Raw genomic sequence first — 18372 nt, forward strand, 5'->3', positions numbered from 1 at the left:
CAACAGGACAATCTCAGTTATTCTTTTTTCGTTAAAACATAAAAAAAAAAAATAAAAATCGTACATTTTTCCAATATTAAGCCTAACTGACAAATCTCCGAGAAATAATTACAAGGCTTAAGTTGCAAGGCTTTTAATTCTACGTTATTAGGAATTTTATTTTTCTTTGTCTAATCATGTTTGTAATTCATGTATTTTTGATGTGCAAAAATCGGCGGGAGAAAAAGTATTCGCCTTAAAAAATGTTTTCGCAAAAATTGTTTATTTACTGAACAAAGTTGGACATTTATCTCTAAAACACGCTGTAACACCTGTATTCCTGTTGAGATTATCTTTCAGTACATTGGAATTTATGTTACTGTCAATATTCCTTTCACAAAATGGAGCACAACAGTACACGTACAGTTTGTTCACAAATCCGAAAAAATAGTATTTCATTTTCAGTAGTATGCGTTTTTACCTATCGGAAATATCTCGTAGTCCTTAATAAAGACTTCTTATAGCTTCAAAGCTATTACGGACTCTCTCAACTCTAGCAACAAGAATGTACAAGAAGTCTTTAGGATCACAAGTTATTTTCATAAGTCTTGTTCACCAGCTCCGTTATAGTGAGGTGTTTACTGTAATTACGGACAAATCGTCGGCTGGCGGACTTGTTCAACAAAACCAACCGTTTTCCTTTAGTGAATTGAATGACATTTTATGTCACCTTTCGCTTTTTTTACGAGAGGCAATTTCTCCTCCGAGGCATATTCGACACACTGAAACGTTAGCTTAATACAGTGTTAGCCTGGGATAGCCGGGAACTAATAACATAGTGAATAATTAGGGTTATTTTGTGATGATTCTAGGGAGCGCGGAAGCCGCCATGAAAAAAAAAAAAAAATACAACTTGCCTCCTCCCAATTCGTTGAAAACTGAACAGAACTGAAATTTGAACTTGTGCGAACAAAACCGCTAGCATTGTACTTGTTTCACGCGACTTGTAATTTTTGATCGTGACTATCTTCCTTCCACAAGATTTTTTTACTGCATCTCCCCGAGAATATTGTTACACGAGATTTTTCCTGTATTTCCCCACCACTTCCCATCACTTATTTAACGGTTCGTCCTATTTTTTTTCTATCGGATACCTTTTCGTATAAACTTTAAAAAGCGATTTCCCTCGGTAGCTTATTATCAAACTGTGTCAGGCCAATTTAGGTAAATAAATCGTAAAATTCAATACATCAATACCTTTGCCTTCATCAACACCTCTTTCTTTTCTTTCATTTGATAAAAAAAATTCAAACTTCCTGGTTTGTATTTGAATTGAAAATGTATGCTAAACTTCATCTCTCAGCCGCTTCGCCTTCGTCGGGCGACCGTTAATACGTGAAGCAAAATGCTGCTCCGTGAAGTTTGTTTTCCACCGTAGCTCCCAGTGTCTCTCTAAACCCGAACAACGGACAAAGCGAAGGCGGAATCCACTGACCGATCGCACTACGCTTAAGACATTGGCTATTCGCCCTAAAAGCTTGAAGACGATTTGACAGCTCGTGCCAGGCGACGAATACTCCGGAAAATCTGAAGCCTCGAAAATTAAGCGTTAACGGGCTTCAGTTTATTTAGCCTTAATTGTACTATTTTTTTCTAGGTTGTATTCATTTTAAAGGGGAGTTTATTAAGGGGAGTTTTTACATAGGGTCCACCTCAGGCTCTTAAACTCCCCTTCAAAGCTTCAGAGCTTCAAAGCTTTGTTGTTGTAATGTTGATTTTTTCCAACGCTTTGAATAAACGAAGGCTTCCTCTGAGGCCAATGATCAACGAGTTATCGAAATACTCCGAAATCATTTCAGAGAATATAGAAAAAATTAAAACGCAAAAGGAAAGTGTAAAAGAGTCTGGCTTTTTCAGGGGCCTATATTTTTTTATGCATGGGTACCAGCAAACGCTGGGAAACTAATTCCGCCCCTCCAGACGTTTCGTTGATTTCAATAAAGTAGCCCACCTGTTCACGCTTCGAGAAGTTTGGAATTTTGCATTACGATAAGAAATGCTGTCCAACACAACTGAGCCTAAGATTTGATCAAATATATAATTATCTATTTCTTCGTTTATTACTTTCTTTCACTTTAAAGGAAGGTTTTTGCGACACTTTGCACGTAGAAACCATTTGAAAATTGGTAACCGAGGATCTGGCTTTAACAGTAAAACGTTTAAATGTCAGTTTTACTGTAAACATCAATTCTTCGAGAAACCTTGTTTGATGACTGCGGTGATGCAGTGTATCAGAGTGGCATTTTAAGTCGACCCCTACAATACATGTACAACAGACCGTCTGTCCGATTTCAACATTTAATGTCATTACTGTGGAGTTAAATTCTGCCGGTTGATGTCAGAAATGTTTTTTGAAGATTGTGTGATCAATATTCAGAAAACAAGGAAACCAGGCTCTAGGAAATCTTCAGTGAAATAATTTGTCAAAAATGGTATTTAAAAATTCGTTGATTGTCCAAAGAAAACCACGAAACCAGGAAATCTGTTACAGTGAAGGGACCCGGAGTACTTCAGTTCCATTTAACCAAAATTTTCGGTTGACCAGGTTGAATTACAAATGAATGTGTAGATCAAACAAACGACCGTCAGAGGAACTCCACTCTTTCCGTTCCATTTGCACAAAATTTTATTTCCATATGATGTCCCAATACGCCGTCATTACGGCATCACGTAATTTTTTTTGTATCTACAAACGAGATTGCTAATTTCACACAGAAAGTTTGCGGAATTTCAAACCGAAACTGATTTTCCCCAAATGGAAAGCTTCCCTGCTCGCTCGCTTGATTTGACGCCTGTTGCTCTTTAAACAATCCGAATGCAAACGTTTTGTCTCATTTTGATGGTATTTATTGACATAATTAACTTGGGAAAGGTCATTCATAGCATTTGAATACGGCATTTTTTTAGTTAGAAGGGAACGTAAAAGTTGTCCAAAACCATGGAAAAATTCCCTTTACATCAGGTGGTGTGGGGCGATTGTTTTGTTTTCAATAGACCGACGTACCTTGATAACCTTATGGCATGAACGATAATCTAGTTATCAATATTTTAACAAAACGTCTTCAATTTAAAGCTTCAATTTTCGATTCGGCTGACCAGGAGGTTTCACTTTAGTGTTTCTGTGAAACCCTGATGTAGCGGCTCCCATCTGGTTAAAGCAAACACTTCTCTCATCGCTAAAGGTTATAGAAAAGCTATTGCTAAATTGTTATAGAAAATTGCTGTGTCCTTGCTTATATTCGTATTTGTATGATTCAGATAAGTAATAATCTTATAGAGGTGAAAATCACTCCAAAAACAAGGGAACGTTTTTGATGAGTGCCAAACGGTGTGAAATTGTTTTGACGGAGCTTCAGTGTTAACACTCCTGAAGCATTTTATGATTTTTGGTCAGTGGGACAACGAAAATACTCTATTACCGAATTGTGAGCCATCAAACAAAAAAAATGACAACAACAAAAAAGACATAAAACCCTTTTCGTAAGTCAAAATCTTCTCCTGGGAATTCCAGTACCAGTAAAACAGAGTATTAAGGAATTATATAATGATGGGCGATCCCTTTTCCCTGCACACACATTGCCCACATGCTAACTAAACACCCTGAGGTTAGAATTTTAAATTAAGGTAAGATATAATTTTCAGAAAAAATACCATTTCTTTCACATCAACGTGAGGAACGGACCAAGAGACATCAGAGGTTAGTATAAGGTCGACATGTTCACATTCAAAATCTGCTTTTTGTTGTTTTGGTATTCGATAACAGTAACACCTTAAAAAAATGCGATTCCAACTAACCATTGTTAAATCCCTGGCGCAAAGTTCTGACCTAGCTTTTTCTCGCTCAAACTTGCTGAGGAAACGTGTTTCCAGACGTAAGTAAAAATGTTAAATTTTAATTTCTTTGTGTCAGGTTTTCTCTCTTACTATTTCAATTTGAATTTAGTTTCTCAAAAAATTGATATTTGAGAGGTTCTACGTGACGAAATATCCGTCTAAGTGATACTCTCAATGGTAAAATTCTCGATAGTTCGAAAACCAGGAAATCGTAAAGTGAAATGACCCGACAATGATTTGTTTCCTCGCTAAATATTTGTTGTTCAATTCAAATGTAAATACTTAAACCCAGGTTGATCTTCTTCAGTGAAAAATTGACTCGAATGAGGGGTTGCCCCAAAACAATTCAATCTTGCATTATTTAGTCCAAGAGAAACTACAACGTTGTCCCAAACTAGGGATGAATTATCTTTCAATATGATAATCTTCTCTTAAAAACTTCTCATCTATGAAGTTCTCATAACCAAAATTGTCCATTTAAGGAAACAACGCAGCTTGCGCCGCAATCAATAAACACTTCAAAAAAGAAAACACAAGGATCAAGAAACTCAGCGCTACGTTACAAGCATTCCGCGCAGTCATTGAGCGTTCGTTATCGCGTAGAAACAAACAGACAAACAAGGAACAACGCCCAAGACACGAACTTCGAACTCTGCAATAAACTTAGTCACCGAAATGTTCGAAAATCAGTTCAGAGTTAAAGAAATAAAGTGAAAAAAAAAAAAAAGAAAAAAAGTAAAGCGTAAAGGAACGTGTTTTTTCCTGAGCCAAAGTCAGTGTACTAGTACCAGCAAGAACTGAAAAAAGAAAATCAATTCAGGCCATTAAAATGGGGTCTAAGACGTTTCGCTGCTTGCAAAATGGGCCCACATGTTCACGCTCCGGTAAGTGGGAATTCTAAATAACCTCAAAACAAAGGTCTTTCATGACAATAAAGAACCACTATCAAGCAAGAGAGGCCAGAGATTAGGAAAAAATATTTGTTTCGTATATATTTTTAACAACAAAACGCCCTCGATATCGCAATGAACTGTATGGAGAAACAGCAGGTATATCCTCGAAGGACATATAAAGACCGTTTTCTCATGGTTCCACTCACATCTAATAAAGAATTCCATCAGTCACCGACTGTTTCGCTCAGTATTTGTGAAAGTTACATTCATAAATTAATGGCCATGCAGTCCAATATCAACGAGGAGGCCGTTTCTGGGTAATTTCCGTTGAAAACGTCCAAAACAGTTGTTTACTGGGCACAAATAGACGCAGCAGCGGCTTCGACAACGGTCAACTAGCTTCATTTTCCTTCGAAGTAGTTAAAAACGTCTTCTTCTTTAGTTTGGATTAATTGATACTTGGATTTTGTTTGCATGTAAATGAAAACTAATTGTTATCCAAAAAAGTGTGCACGAAGCCTCGCTTTTATAATGATGTTCAAACGAACTCAGAAACGACCTATTAATTAAAACCAATTTTACAAGACATGCGTAAAAAGCACGAGGTTTGCAAAATAGTGAAGTCAAAATAAATTTGGAGCCGGTAAATCTGTTTACGCAGTGCCGATAGAATTTCAAGCCTTACAGATCCAAACTTGGGCCTTCTTCTGAGGCATACACACTGATATGAAGTCAATTACAGCCTGCGTAACTGACAGGATGCATAAAAGCCGCATGTGAGAATGGGAAAAAAAGGTATTTTCTCGTGGCTTACGACGCCTAAACTTTATACTATATATACTTTTTTCGCCCAGAGAATACCGCTAGCTACGCAGGCTAAGTCAATTCAACCTCCTTCCTACACAAGGTACAGTATCTGGTAGATTGTGAACGCAGTCTAGCAAAGCCATGTATTCCTTAAGAATTGGTTCATGCATAGCGTGCTTATATTGTGTGATCAAAGCACGAGGGAAGGTTGGAGAGCACGAGAGATCCATAAGAGTTATGCCGAGAGCAACTCTAGCTACTTGGGTACTCTCCAAATCTCTTAAGTGCATCCATAACTCGATATACGCAAAACTAAAAGCATGAACCAATTCGTACAGTGATTCTCTCAATGTACTGAACAGAAAAATAAACGTTTGTATTGGTTGGTTACAAACACGCCACAATGGTATGGTCTGAACGAAAAGTTAACGTTTCATAAGAAATTGTCACTGAAGATTTACTTCTTTGAAATAATTTAAAGTGGATGAATATGTAGCCAAACGAGTTTCCAAGCCCACGGAATGTTTAAATACTAAAAAAGTCAAGTGAAAGTTAAAGGCCAGAGCTAGCACGGTACAGTTGGAGAAGGCTCAATTCCGAGAGAGAAGCCCAGTTTTGGACAAACTTTGTAAAAACTAAGCGAAGTAAGTCCGAGTTTGACTGATTTGCACACGTCTTCTTATGGACGCACGGCTGTGCGTATGTTCAGAAATGCGAAAAAGCACTCGCGCTATGTTAAAAAGGAAATCTTCTAAGACTTGATCTTTCTACAGATTGTGCCACATTGCCAGACCACAGGGAAACAGTCAGCCATGGTTTACCCATTGTTGCTCTTTATCTGCCTGACAGCCTCCTTCAGAGGAATAACAGCGGAAAGCACGGCCAGCGATGACACGTATGAGCTTGGAAAAGGGATCAATCTTCGGAAGACAAACTTATTGGGCGACTTCCAGGAAAACGAGGCGAAAGTGTTTGAGACTTTACCAGAAACCTGCTTTAAAAGGCAAAAGTTACACTACTCAGGTAGTAACTTTGATTACTACAAAAGCACTAAGTCCTTTTACAAACATATAGCCGCCGCAGCTGGTTTGGAAGCCTCCCTCGAGTCTTCGTTTACTCTGGGCACTACTCTCAATAGTGTTATACAGAAGACAGAATCCAAGGAATCCGAGGTGAGTGGACTGGCCTTAAATGTCCGCGCCTTGACAGAAAAGATCTTGGTCAAAAAGGATTGTTTAGATAACGTTGAAACTTCCACATTAACCAAACGCCTTGTTAAGGACTTTGAAAAGCTACCATTGGCATTTGCACATCCATGGCTTGCGAATTCCTGGAAAGCATACAACGTGTTTTTGGAGACGTATGGGTCCCATGTGATTACATCCGTGACGCGTGGATCAAGCATCAAGCAGACGACATTTGCAGAAAGTTCTAAATCCTACAGTCAGAGGGATTTTCAGGTGAAGAGCTGCACTAAGCTAGCAGGTTCCACAAATAGTACCAAAATCGGGGTCGACGCATGTGCAAACGTCAGCAAGAGTGAAGAGTCCAAGGCAAGCGACATGAACACTATAGACAAAACCATCGTCAAAGGGGGTACCAAGGAAACCCGAAATAAGCTGACGAACGAGAGGAGCAAAGAACTGATTGAGCAACTTTTGAACGAAGCTGGTGAATCAGACGCATCTGTTGAACATACCTTCAGACCGATTTGGGACATTTTGCAAAGCCGATTCGATACTGGATCAGAAAACTACATCAGGGCTGTTAACCTGCAGTATTACTACCTCGGCTTCTTGAATTATGGCTGCCGATTCAAAGAAAGTAGAGGGGTTCACCTACAGAAATTCGACTACACAAGGGGTTCATCCAAGGAATCTCCTGAATTCGAGTGCTCTCTGGCTGCAGAGGGTTGCCACCATCCCGACGACTGTGGATACAGAGTGGGAATCTGGTGCGCCTGTCGAGGGAAATCTTGCGTTAAGTACAAATCGGAGAAACAAGACACAGGGAGCTCTAAGCTCACAGCATATGCAAACACCCAAGATGATTGGGGATGGCATGGCTGCGATTGGAAAGTGGCTGGGTTTACATGCGACTGCTACAACAAGAATATTGGATTTCGGAAACAGGTGTGGAGGATGCCTAGCAGAGATGTCCCGCAGAAAGATGTTGCTCATCATATGAGTGGTGAGTCAGAGAATCCAGATGAAGATCTCGATCAAGATTTTAACCGAGATTTAGGCAGGGATGGAGAAGAAAATGCTGAAGAGTAATTTGATCTGTGTAGCCGTGAAATGATGTACGAATAAGTCAAAACGTGATCTTCTACACAATTTATTTATGATGACAGTATGAAGATGGTTAGAACACTGACTATTTAGTTGAACGAGTTTCTGACGCCAAAATTATGTATGGTAATCGTAGCTCGAGATTAAAACAATTAAGATTAGAAGCGCGTATTTTGTTGTTCGAGTGGTCATTCCCAAACGTAACTCTTGCAACTGTTCAATAGAACAGTCCCCACCCAGACTACTTTAAAAGCTTCATTAATTCTCTCAGTGCCTAAATGTTGCTATGTACAAAGTCTTGTTTCATCTACATCTTTCCTTCGTCAAGTGTATAGCACAGTATCTCAGAGCGACTACTACAAATGGGACTTCACAATTCCAACGGTTTATTTTCACGATTCACCTGGACGATTTCGATAAACAAAAGCTTTTTGACTCTTTTAACTTCCTCTTTATCGACCATCATTTGTAAGCGGCATTTTTATGTAGTACATCAAGCACCAGGAAGACTGTTTCATCCAATTTCTAACACCGAGAGGTTGGTTGAAAAACCGAGACGCAGCCCAATGCTTTTGTTACTGAACTAACTTTAAGGTGTGTAGAAATAGGATGAAAAACTCTTTCTAGTGTTTCTTGTGATAATTCTTGGAGAAAATCAAAGCAAAAGTTGACCAAAATGAATTTTATGATAATGAAGACCAAATCACCAAAACTCCTTCATGGTAGTAATTTCCTTTGTTTCTCTTATGAATTATTCATAATTTGAGAACTTGTACGAGGAAGTGTCCAACTTCTTGCCTGCTTGAGTCTTTCTTTCTCTTCGTTTCGCAAGGACACAAAAGCACAGAATGACACAAGCCAGTTTGAAGCCAATTCTTGACTTTTGCTTTTCCCAGTTGCACCCAAACCATTACATATATATGTTGATTACTGTGCGTGGACCGCGGATTGAAGTAGTCAGTGCACTGGACTTTCGATCGGACGGTATTGTGCTGTTTCGGTCCTTATACAAGAATCTTTGCTCCACATTGCCTCTCTTCATCCAGGTTTCGGTTGTTTAAAGAACGGATGTAATCCAATTAAAACATTTTATCCCCTGGATAAAGTTATCCTCTTTTTGAACAACCGAGTCCAGATGTATAAATGGGTACTGGTGAAATTCTGATGGATAGGAGGGTTCTTCATCGCAGGCTTGCCCCAGGGAGAGGTTAGCAATAATACAGTTGCTTCAGAGCGCGTGGTTGCTTCATGCTACAGAAACTGGGTTAAGCTCCGTTCCCCGGGCGAGTGCGACTTTACCTTCCCTTTTCATTTATTAATATACACTGGTAATTACAATACCTATAGTCTTCCATAACTCTTCATGCATGTACTTCAACAGCGGAAAAGTTGGCTGAACAACGCATGAAGAAAAAGGAATATTTTTATTCGTTATCATTGTCTTCAAATTCATCGTGATTACCGTAAATGTATGCTTTTGCACAAGTACATCAGTGGCCTTGCTCCAAATAACCTTTTAGGTGATTTTCAACATACGTCTGATGTGCATAGCTTTGGAGCTACAACTAGGAACTTACTAAGACTACCCTTTAAGAGAACTAAACAATTCAGGCTTCTGTTTTATACACTGGGGCAAAGATCTGGGACATTCTTTCTAGGTCTTTAAGTTCGATTACCAACCCCTACCAATTTAAAACTGCCCTTTCCAACTTCTTAAAAACCAGACTATGATTTCCTTTTCTACTCTAAATAAATAATTCTTATATAGTGTCTTCTGTTTCTGTATGCTATTTTTATTATTAATATTAATGTAATTATACAGGAGTCCATTTAAACCAGCCTATAATGAACTGGATACTCCCTTTACAAATATTTGTTTAAGGTGACTCGACCCAGTTTTTTTTTGGCGGTACCATCCTACTTTGAAGCTCTCTTGTATCCTCACCTTTACGTTTATCGTAAGTCTAACACATAGAATGGATGACATTTAGATCAATCTACAACACAGCGAAAAAAATTTAGCGCTCAGAGTAAATGTCACGTGGTTATAGTGCCACGCCCCTTTGAGGTCTGAGTCGAAATTCTGCTGTTGCCGGCTTTTTTTCGTAAAGATCTCTCGGCTACACATAGTGCTCATTAGTGCCTTGCGCTAAACAGAGTTTCAACAAAATTGCAAAGACCCAATTCAAGAAATTTAGGACTTTCCAAATTTAGGTCATAATTTATGTTAAAAATGATAAGCAAACTTTACACCATTACATCTATTGAGCTATAAGATTTATTAATTTATTCTGGGGATCTTTATTACAGATGAGTCCTTGCAAGTCAGCAAAAAGCTTTAGGGCCTTGTAAATGCGCGCAATTTCGAGCAATGCAAACATATAGAAATGATAGTTTTAGCTGTTTGTTGACGCTTGTCAGCGTTTCAGAGTCCTTCTTGCAAAAAAAAGCATTTTCTTAAAAATTCGTATTTTTTTCCTTCAAATTTTTTCAGGGCCACAATTGATTAACTTACTACCCGGATTCTGAATTTCATGGTCATTGAAAAACTGTGACATTATCCCCTATAAGCCAAACTTGAATAAACATTGAAGATTTCAGCCTTTTGGCTGAGTTTGTGCTTTGGGAGTTTTTTAGTGTTTCGAGTTTGTCATGATACAGCATTCTTGTTCAGCACGCGTGCAAGGACCACGCTTGCCTGACTTCCGAATGCACTTATTGGACATTGCACGCGTGTTGAACAAGAATTGTTACTGTCTCTTGTGTGAGGCTGGACCAATCTTGGATTTACATGCATGGCCACATACGGTGCACATGTGTTCAAGAGTAGATGGAGGCAGAGAGGTGTTAGCCTTTTGTCAAGCACGTCTTTCTTGTAGTTCCGCAACCCTGATTTCCTCAAATATGTGGACAGCCTTGTGACAAGTGGTTCTCCAGGTAGATCTGTCCTCTGCCAATGCCTGTCAGGTGCCGAGGTCCATCTTGCATCTTTTGAGATTCTTTTTGTGAGTGTCTTTGTATCGCAGGGTAGGGCGTCCGATGCTTCTGGCATCAGTATTGAGCTTACCAAAGAAGAGCTGTTTCGGTATTCTGCTCTCATCCATGCGCAGAATGTGCCAGACCCAGCGAAATTGGGGTGTTATCAGCATACTCTCAATGCCTGAGATCCCACACTTGCCAAGGGCCAGAGTATTGGGGATCTTTCCCGACTATTTAATTCCACAACTAAAACACAGGCACTGGAGGTGGAAGGCCTCTAACCATTTTACGTGTTGCAGATAAAGTATCCACGCTTCACACCCATAGGGCAATGTGGTCAAAACAACACCTTGATACACCCTGATCTTAGTATTGAGGCAAACTCCGTGCTCCAGAGTCGATGTGTCAGCCTGCCATATGCTGCGCTGGCCTCTGCAATGTGCTGCGAGATTTCATCATCAATTTGTGTGTTATTTGCGATTACGTTCCCCAGATAGCAAAACTTTCGCGCACACTTGAGGGGGTTGTCGTCTATTGTAACCACAGGGTCTTCAGATGGCTCATCTGGAGCTCGTTGGTACATAGCTCGTCTTCTTAAAGCTTATTGTCAGGCCAAAGCACATGACAGCGTATGCAAAGCGGTTGGCAACTAGCTGTATGTCCTCAACATAGTGCGCTATGAGTGCACAGTTATTGGCAACGAGAAGATCTCTTAAAACCTGTTGTTTTGTCTTTGTTTGTGCCCTCAGTCGTTGTAGTTTTTAGATGGTTCTATACTGAAGACGGTTCTAGACTGGATATTCACCCCTGTGTCTAGATGGTGGAATTCTGTAAATAACCTGGCTGAAAAGAAGATCGCAAACAGGACAGGGGCTATGACACAACGTTGCTTTGCAGCGTTTGTCACTGGGAATGGTTCTGAGGACTCTCCACTTTCCAACACCCTGGCCATCATTCCGTCATGGAATGACTGTATTGCGCTGACAAACTTGTCTGGACACCCAAATTTCCGTAACACCATCCACAAGGCATCGCGATTCACAGAGTCCGTTGCCTATAGGGGTGAAAATTACTCCAAAGCAAGAAAGAATCTTTTGACGAGTACCAGACGGCGTGAAATTCTTTTGAAGGTTCTTCAGCGTTAACACTCTTGACGCATTGTATGTTGATTTCTGGTTTTGAGACAAACAACAATGTCGTCGACGTCGATGTCGACGGCTCCTTTACCGAATCGTGAGCCCTCAAACAAGTGCCCGAAAATTGGTAAAGGCATAAAAACCTCAACGTTTTTATTCGTAAGTCAATATCTTTTACCAGGAATTCTAGTACCAGTAAACAGGCCAGACTATTAAGGAATGACATAATAATGGGCGATCCTTTTTCTCTGCACACACATTGCCCACATGCTAACTAAACACCCTGAGGTTAAAATTTTAAATTAAAGATAGATATAATTTTCAAGAAAAATACCTTCTTTCAGATTCAACGTGAAGAACGGACCAAGAGACATCAGAGGTTAGTATAAGGTCTGCCTGTTCACACTTAAAACTGTTTTGTCTAGTTTTGGGATTTGTCAACGGCAACAATTTATTTTAAAAAAGAGAGCCGGATTCCAATTAACAATTGATAAATCCCTGGAACAACATTCTGACCTAGCTTTCTCTCGCTCAAATTGGCTGAGAAAACAATATGTTTCTTGACATTAGTCAAAAAAGTTTTAATTGTTTCGTATCAGGTTTCCTCTTTTACTATTTCAATTTGCATTTAGTTTCCTAAAACAATGTTATTTGAGAGGTTCTACGTGATGAAATATCCGTCTTAGAGATTCTCTCAACGTTAAAATTCTCGATACTTCGAAAGCAAGGAAATCGTTGCTTGAAATGACTTGACAGTGATTTCTTTACGCGCTTAATGTTTGTTTTTCAATTCAATTGTGAATATTTTAATCGAGTTTAATCCTTTCCGAAGAAAAAATTGCCTCAAATAGGTGGTTGCCCCAAAGCAATTGAACCTTGCATTATGTCGTCCAAGATAAAGTAAAACTTTGTCCGAAAATTATCTTTTAATATGATAATCATCAGTCCCTTAACCAGTTCTCAACTGTAAAGTTCTCTTACTAATGCGTCATTGTTTTACTCAAATTTCGCTCAATGCGCCAAATCTATTTATTAAATTGTTCATTTTAGGGAACAACGCAGCTCTCTTCGCAATCAATAATACTTCAAAAGAGAAAAAGCAATGATCGAGAAACGCAAGCGCTATGTTACAAGCATTCCGCGCGGTCATTAAGTGCTATCGTATAGAAACAAACAAACAAACAAACAAACAAACAAACAAACAAACAAACAAACAAACAAACGAGAGCAACCGAAGACGCGTTCTTCGAAGGGCACGAAATGTTTGATAATCAGTTTCGGGAATATAGGAAATATATCGTCAAAATCAGTGTACTAGTACCAGCAAGGGCCGAAAAGCAAAAAACAAAAACAATTCAGGCCTTTAAAATGAGGTTTAACGCGTTTTGCTGCTTACAAAATGCGCCCACATGTTCACGCTCTAATAAGTCTGAATTCTAAATAACCTTAAAACAAAGGTCTTCTCAGCGACAAATACACTATCAGACGAGAGAGGTCAGACATTAGGAAAAAATATATATTTCGTATATTTTTTTAACAACAAAACACCCTAATTGTTATCACAATTAGCTGTATGGAGAAACGCCAGGTATAACCTCGGAGGACATAAAACTGGACCCGGTTTCCCATTATTCCATTTACATGTAATGAAGAATTCCTTCAGCCACAAAGCGGTGCTTTGGAATATTATAATAGACTAAAAAGGACCTATTCTTCAAAGTATTTGATTCTTAAAAATAGCTCATTTGTTCAGTCACTTCCTAAGAACAAGTCAGATTTTGAATTTGTATTTAGTTAGTCTAGACACGAACCCTCACGCACTGGCCCACGTTAAATGGAATCGAGTTATATATGTTTGTTTGTGTATTTCTTTTGTTTCAGTTTGAATTAAGGTTTTTTTAAATCACGTGGCTTTCATCGTATAATCCCTATTAGTACATACCAACTCAGCAACATCGGTATTTAACGCAATCTGATTGGTTCGCTACTATCTTCGAACATTCAACATTGTCACCTACTAAAAGGAAAATAGTGCCTTTGGTCATTTGCTCTGTCAGACAAACCAGAATTCATGAAGAAGTTGTTCTTAAGAGCGATTTTCTCTAAGATCCCTATGTTCAATTTTCATCTCAAGAATAGATTCGTTGATAACTTTTCCCTCAACTTCTCTTGACAAGTAGGTGACAAATATGAAATACTTAAAATTTTCTAATTGGAACCACTCCACGTTGTATTCGAAACCAGCTAGCGGGTAGATCATGAATTTTGTAAGACTTAAAACTGTTAGTTCTGGAGAACACAGACCATTCAATACCTCCTAACTCGTTGCTTATAAACGATGGCCCTTCACGTTTATAATATCATGAATTGCAATCATAAACTTTAAGACCGACTCTCCCTAAGACCCTCACATTCAATTTTTATCTAAAAATAGATTTCCCAGATAACTCTTCCATCAACTTCTCGCGGAAACTAGGTAACAAACATGAAATACGAATGGGGAAACTTACTTTTCTTAAAATTTTGTTATTCAACATTTTCGAACCCCGGGATGTGCTCGAAACCCACTGGCGAGGTCATGAATTTTGCAAGACTTCAAGTTGTTTGTTCTGGAGAATACAAATCATTCAAAACCTTCTATTTCGCTAGTTATAAACGATGACCCTTCAAGTTTATGATATGATGAATTGCAATCATACGTTTTAATTTCTGTAATAAATCTGAGGGCACGAAGTTTGCCTACTTTGAATACTCATGGCAACTTGCGACTAAGCCCAAGTTCAGAGAAATTAATTGCGAAAGTGGCTCTTACTTACAGGCTCTTCTACACATCAGTGGAACGTTCCATCCATCATCTGTGAAAATCTGTTAACACATTTAGCCGCAATCCAGTTTTTGTTCCACAAGTGAGAGGTGAATGTTTTGACATTCGACCAACACAGCATATTTCCATCGAACATGTCATCAAAGAATGTTAGCAACAAACCAAGAAATGAGATAACTATCGCTTTGAAATCTCTCCACGAAACAAGATTAAACGTTCCTTACCGGTTTGATCGTAATAAAAGCGCTGGAAGAGTTTAGTTAAAGGTGTCATGTAACGAGATAAGTCCATCACATTGATTTAGTGGAAAGAATCAGAATGTTTAATTACTCAAATGTTCAAGTCAAAGTTAAGGGCCGGAACTAGCACGGTACAGTTGGAGAAAGCTCAATTCCAAGAGGGAGGTCGGGTACTATTTTCGCCAATTTCTGGGGAAACAAGCAAAGAAAGCCCAAGGTCTAATTTGGACATGTCATCTAATGGACGCACGGCTGTGCGTATGTTAACAAATGCACCATAATGGTGCCAATAGGCTCTGCGTATGTTAAAAAATGCGCGATGATGCTGCCAATAGGATTTAGGGCCTGATTACATGAGCCGGGCTGGCCCGGTTAGCCGGGCTGGCTCGGTTTGCCGGGATATCGACACATCGGTTAAACACACGAAAATTTAACTTCGCGATTACATGAAAAATTTTCAGCCCGGTTAGCCGGGATCCCGGTATCGCGTTGCCGGGATCCCGGCTAACCGGGCTGAAAATTTTCCATGTAATCGCGCTTGCCGAGCCAGCCCGGCTAACTGAATCAACAAGATGACAGCGTGCACATCATTACGCGTGCTCACTGATGCCCCTGTTCTCTGTAAACATGGCGGCAAGAACCACGAGGGATTCCACTACGAATGCAAAATTTAAGTGGACGAATGGAATGATTGACGACCTTCTTCGTTCGCTTGGTCAGTTTAAAAGTAATATGGAATATCGCAACGTGGACTTCAATGCTGATAAAACCAAACAGTATGAAGCCGTAAAAGATGCCATGGCGAGAGAGTACTGCGCTATCGATGTAAGCTTCTTTGGGCCAGAAACCACTTCTCCCATTTCGGAGGAAATTGAGGAATCGGAGAAAGAAGAGCTGCTTAATATAGAAAATAATGCATCAAAATCAGTCGACGCTTTCTAGTTGTAGCCTCTATTTTGAAAAACATCGATATAAAATTGCCGCCAAAGTCCGCGCCAAAACTGAGCTCGCCCCGGGCTGGCTCGCCTCATATAATACAGGGCTGGAAGTCATCCCGGCAAACCGAGCCAGCCTGGCAAACCGGGCCAGCCCGGCTCATGTAATCAGGCCCTAGAAAGAAAAGCACTCGCGCTGTGTTAAAAAAAGGAAATCGTCTAAGATTTGATCTTTCTACAGATTGTGCCACATTGCCAGACCAAATGGAAACAGGAATAACATCAGCCATGATTTCCCCATTGTTGCTGTTTGTCTGCCTGACAGCCGCGTTGAGGGGAATAACAGCTGAAAGCACAGCTAACATTGACACGTATGAGCTTGGAAAAGGGATCAATGTTCGGAAGACAAAATTATTGGAAGACTTCCACGAACGCGAGGCGAAAGTGTTTGAGACTTTGCCAGAAAACTGCTTTAAAAGGCAAAAGTTACACTACTCAGGCAGTAACTTTGATTACTACGCAAGCACCAAATCCTTTTACAAACATATAGCCGCTGCAGCTGGTTTGGAAGCCTCCCTCGAGTCCTCGTTTACTCTAGGCACTACCCTCAACAGTGTCATACGTAAGACAGAATCCAAGGAATCCCAAGTGAGTGGAATGACCTTAAATGTCCGCGCCTTAACAGAGAAGATCTTGGTCAAAAAGGATTGTTTAGATAACGTTGAAACCTCTACATTAACCAAACGCTTTGTTAAGGACTTTGAAAACCTACCATTGGTATTTAAGCACCCGATGCTCGCGAATTCCTGGAAAGCATACAACGTCTTTTTGGAGACGTACGGGTCCCATGTGATAACATCCGTAACGCGTGGAGCAAGCATGAAGCAGACTACGTTTGCAGAAAGTTCTAAATCCTACAGTCAGAGGGATTTTCAGGTGAAGAGTTGCACTAAACTTGCAGGCCCCGTGAGTGTTACCAAGGTCGGGGTGGAGGCATGTGCAAACGTCAGCAAGAGTGAAATGTCCAAGGCAAGCGACATGAACACCGTAGACAAACTCATCATCAAAGGGGGTAAGAAGGAGACCCGCAACAAGCTGTTGTGCGAAAGGAGCAAAGACCTCATTGAGAAACTTTTGAACGAAGCTGGTGAATCAGACGCATCTATTGAACATACCTTCAGACCGATTTGGGACATTTTGGAAAGCCGATTCGATACTGGATCAGAAAACTACATCAGAGCTGTAAACCTGCAGTATTACTACCTCGGCTTCTTGAATTATGGCTGCCGCTTCATTGAAAGTAGAGGGGTTCACATACAGAAATTCGACTACACAAGGGGTACTTCCAAGGAATCTCCTGAATTCGAGTGCTCTCTGGCTGCAGAGGGCTGCCACCATCCCGACGACTGTGGATACAGAGTGGGAGTCTGGTGCGCCTGTCGAGGGAAATCTTGCGTTAAGTACAAATGGGACAAACAAGACACAGGAACCTCTAAAGTCACGGGATACGCAAACACCCACTATGATTGGGGATGGCATGGCTGCGATTGGAAAGTGGCTGGGTTTGAATGCGACTGCTACAACAAGAATATTGGGTTTCGGAAACAGGTGTGGAGGATGCCTAGCAGAGATGTCGCGCAGAAAGCTGGTAGGCATAGTTCTCACCACAAGTCAGAGACTCCAGATCAAAATCTCGATCAGAACCCAATTCGAGGTGTAGGCAGAGATGCAAAAGAAAACGACGAAGAGTTTTTTGATCTGAGCAGTGGTGAATTGATGTACTAATAAGTCAAAACGTGATCTGTCAGCCAATAAGGAGTTTTTTTGATTTAAATGACAATAGTGAAGATAGTTAGAAAATTATTTCAATTTAGTCGAACGAAAATAGGCCAAAATCACGTATGGTAATTGTAACCCAAGATTAAAGATTAGAAGTGCGAATTTTGTTGTTCGAGTGGTCATTCCCAAGCGTAAATTTTGCAACTATTCAATTGAACAATTCCCGCCTAGACTACTTTACAAGTTCCATTAATTCTCTCAGTGCCTAAAATGTTGCCCTGCATAACCTTTTTCTTTATGTACATCTCTTCCTCTCCAAGCGTATTGCACAGTATTGCTGAGCGACTACTGTAAATGGGACGATCTCCACCGACGATTCAAGCGGACGATTTCCGATAACCAAGAGCTTGTTGCCTCATTTAAAATCGTTTTTTGCGACCCTCATTGGTTAGTACATTTTTATGTAATATATCAAGCACCAGGAAGAGCGTTTCATCCAATTTCCAAACACCCAGAAGAGGGTTGAAAAAACGAGACAGAGCTCAGTTCCTTTGTTTACCAACTTTGAGATGTTTCGAAATAGCTTATCAAACATGCATAATCATTGGAGAAAGTC

At 39.9% G+C, this 18372-nt stretch overlaps 3 protein-coding genes across 3 annotated transcripts in view; 2 read left to right on the forward strand and 1 right to left on the reverse strand.

Annotated features, from left to right (window-relative positions):
- LOC146472528 (polycomb group RING finger protein 3-like) overlaps positions 1-12993 on the reverse strand; it is a 114288-nt gene extending 101295 nt beyond the window's left edge. The window contains exon 1 of the mRNA XM_085119315.1: positions 12987-12993. The gene's annotated coding sequence lies outside the window, so the exon portion shown is untranslated. The remainder of the gene's footprint in view (positions 1-12986) is intronic.
- On the forward strand, positions 3679-7849 carry LOC146472538 (DELTA-thalatoxin-Avl2a-like). Its single transcript, XM_085119212.1, has 2 exons — positions 3679-3736; positions 6347-7849. Exon 2 carries the CDS (start codon positions 6386-6388, stop codon positions 7847-7849), a length of 1464 nt encoding a protein of 487 aa, XP_084975338.1. The 5' UTR covers positions 3679-3736; positions 6347-6385.
- Positions 12994-16265: 3272 nt separating the features above from the next.
- Positions 16266-17762, forward strand: LOC146472539 (DELTA-thalatoxin-Avl2a-like). The gene has a single exon (XM_085119213.1). The coding sequence runs from the start codon at positions 16266-16268 to the stop codon at positions 17760-17762; it is 1497 nt and encodes a 498-aa protein (XP_084975339.1).
- The last annotated feature ends 610 nt before the right edge of the window (positions 17763-18372 follow it).

This window comes from Pavona decussata, unplaced genomic scaffold, assembly GCF_977016875.1.
Source record: "Pavona decussata unplaced genomic scaffold, jaPavDecu1.1 SCAFFOLD_98, whole genome shotgun sequence".
NCBI lineage: Eukaryota > Metazoa > Cnidaria > Anthozoa > Scleractinia > Agariciidae > Pavona > Pavona decussata.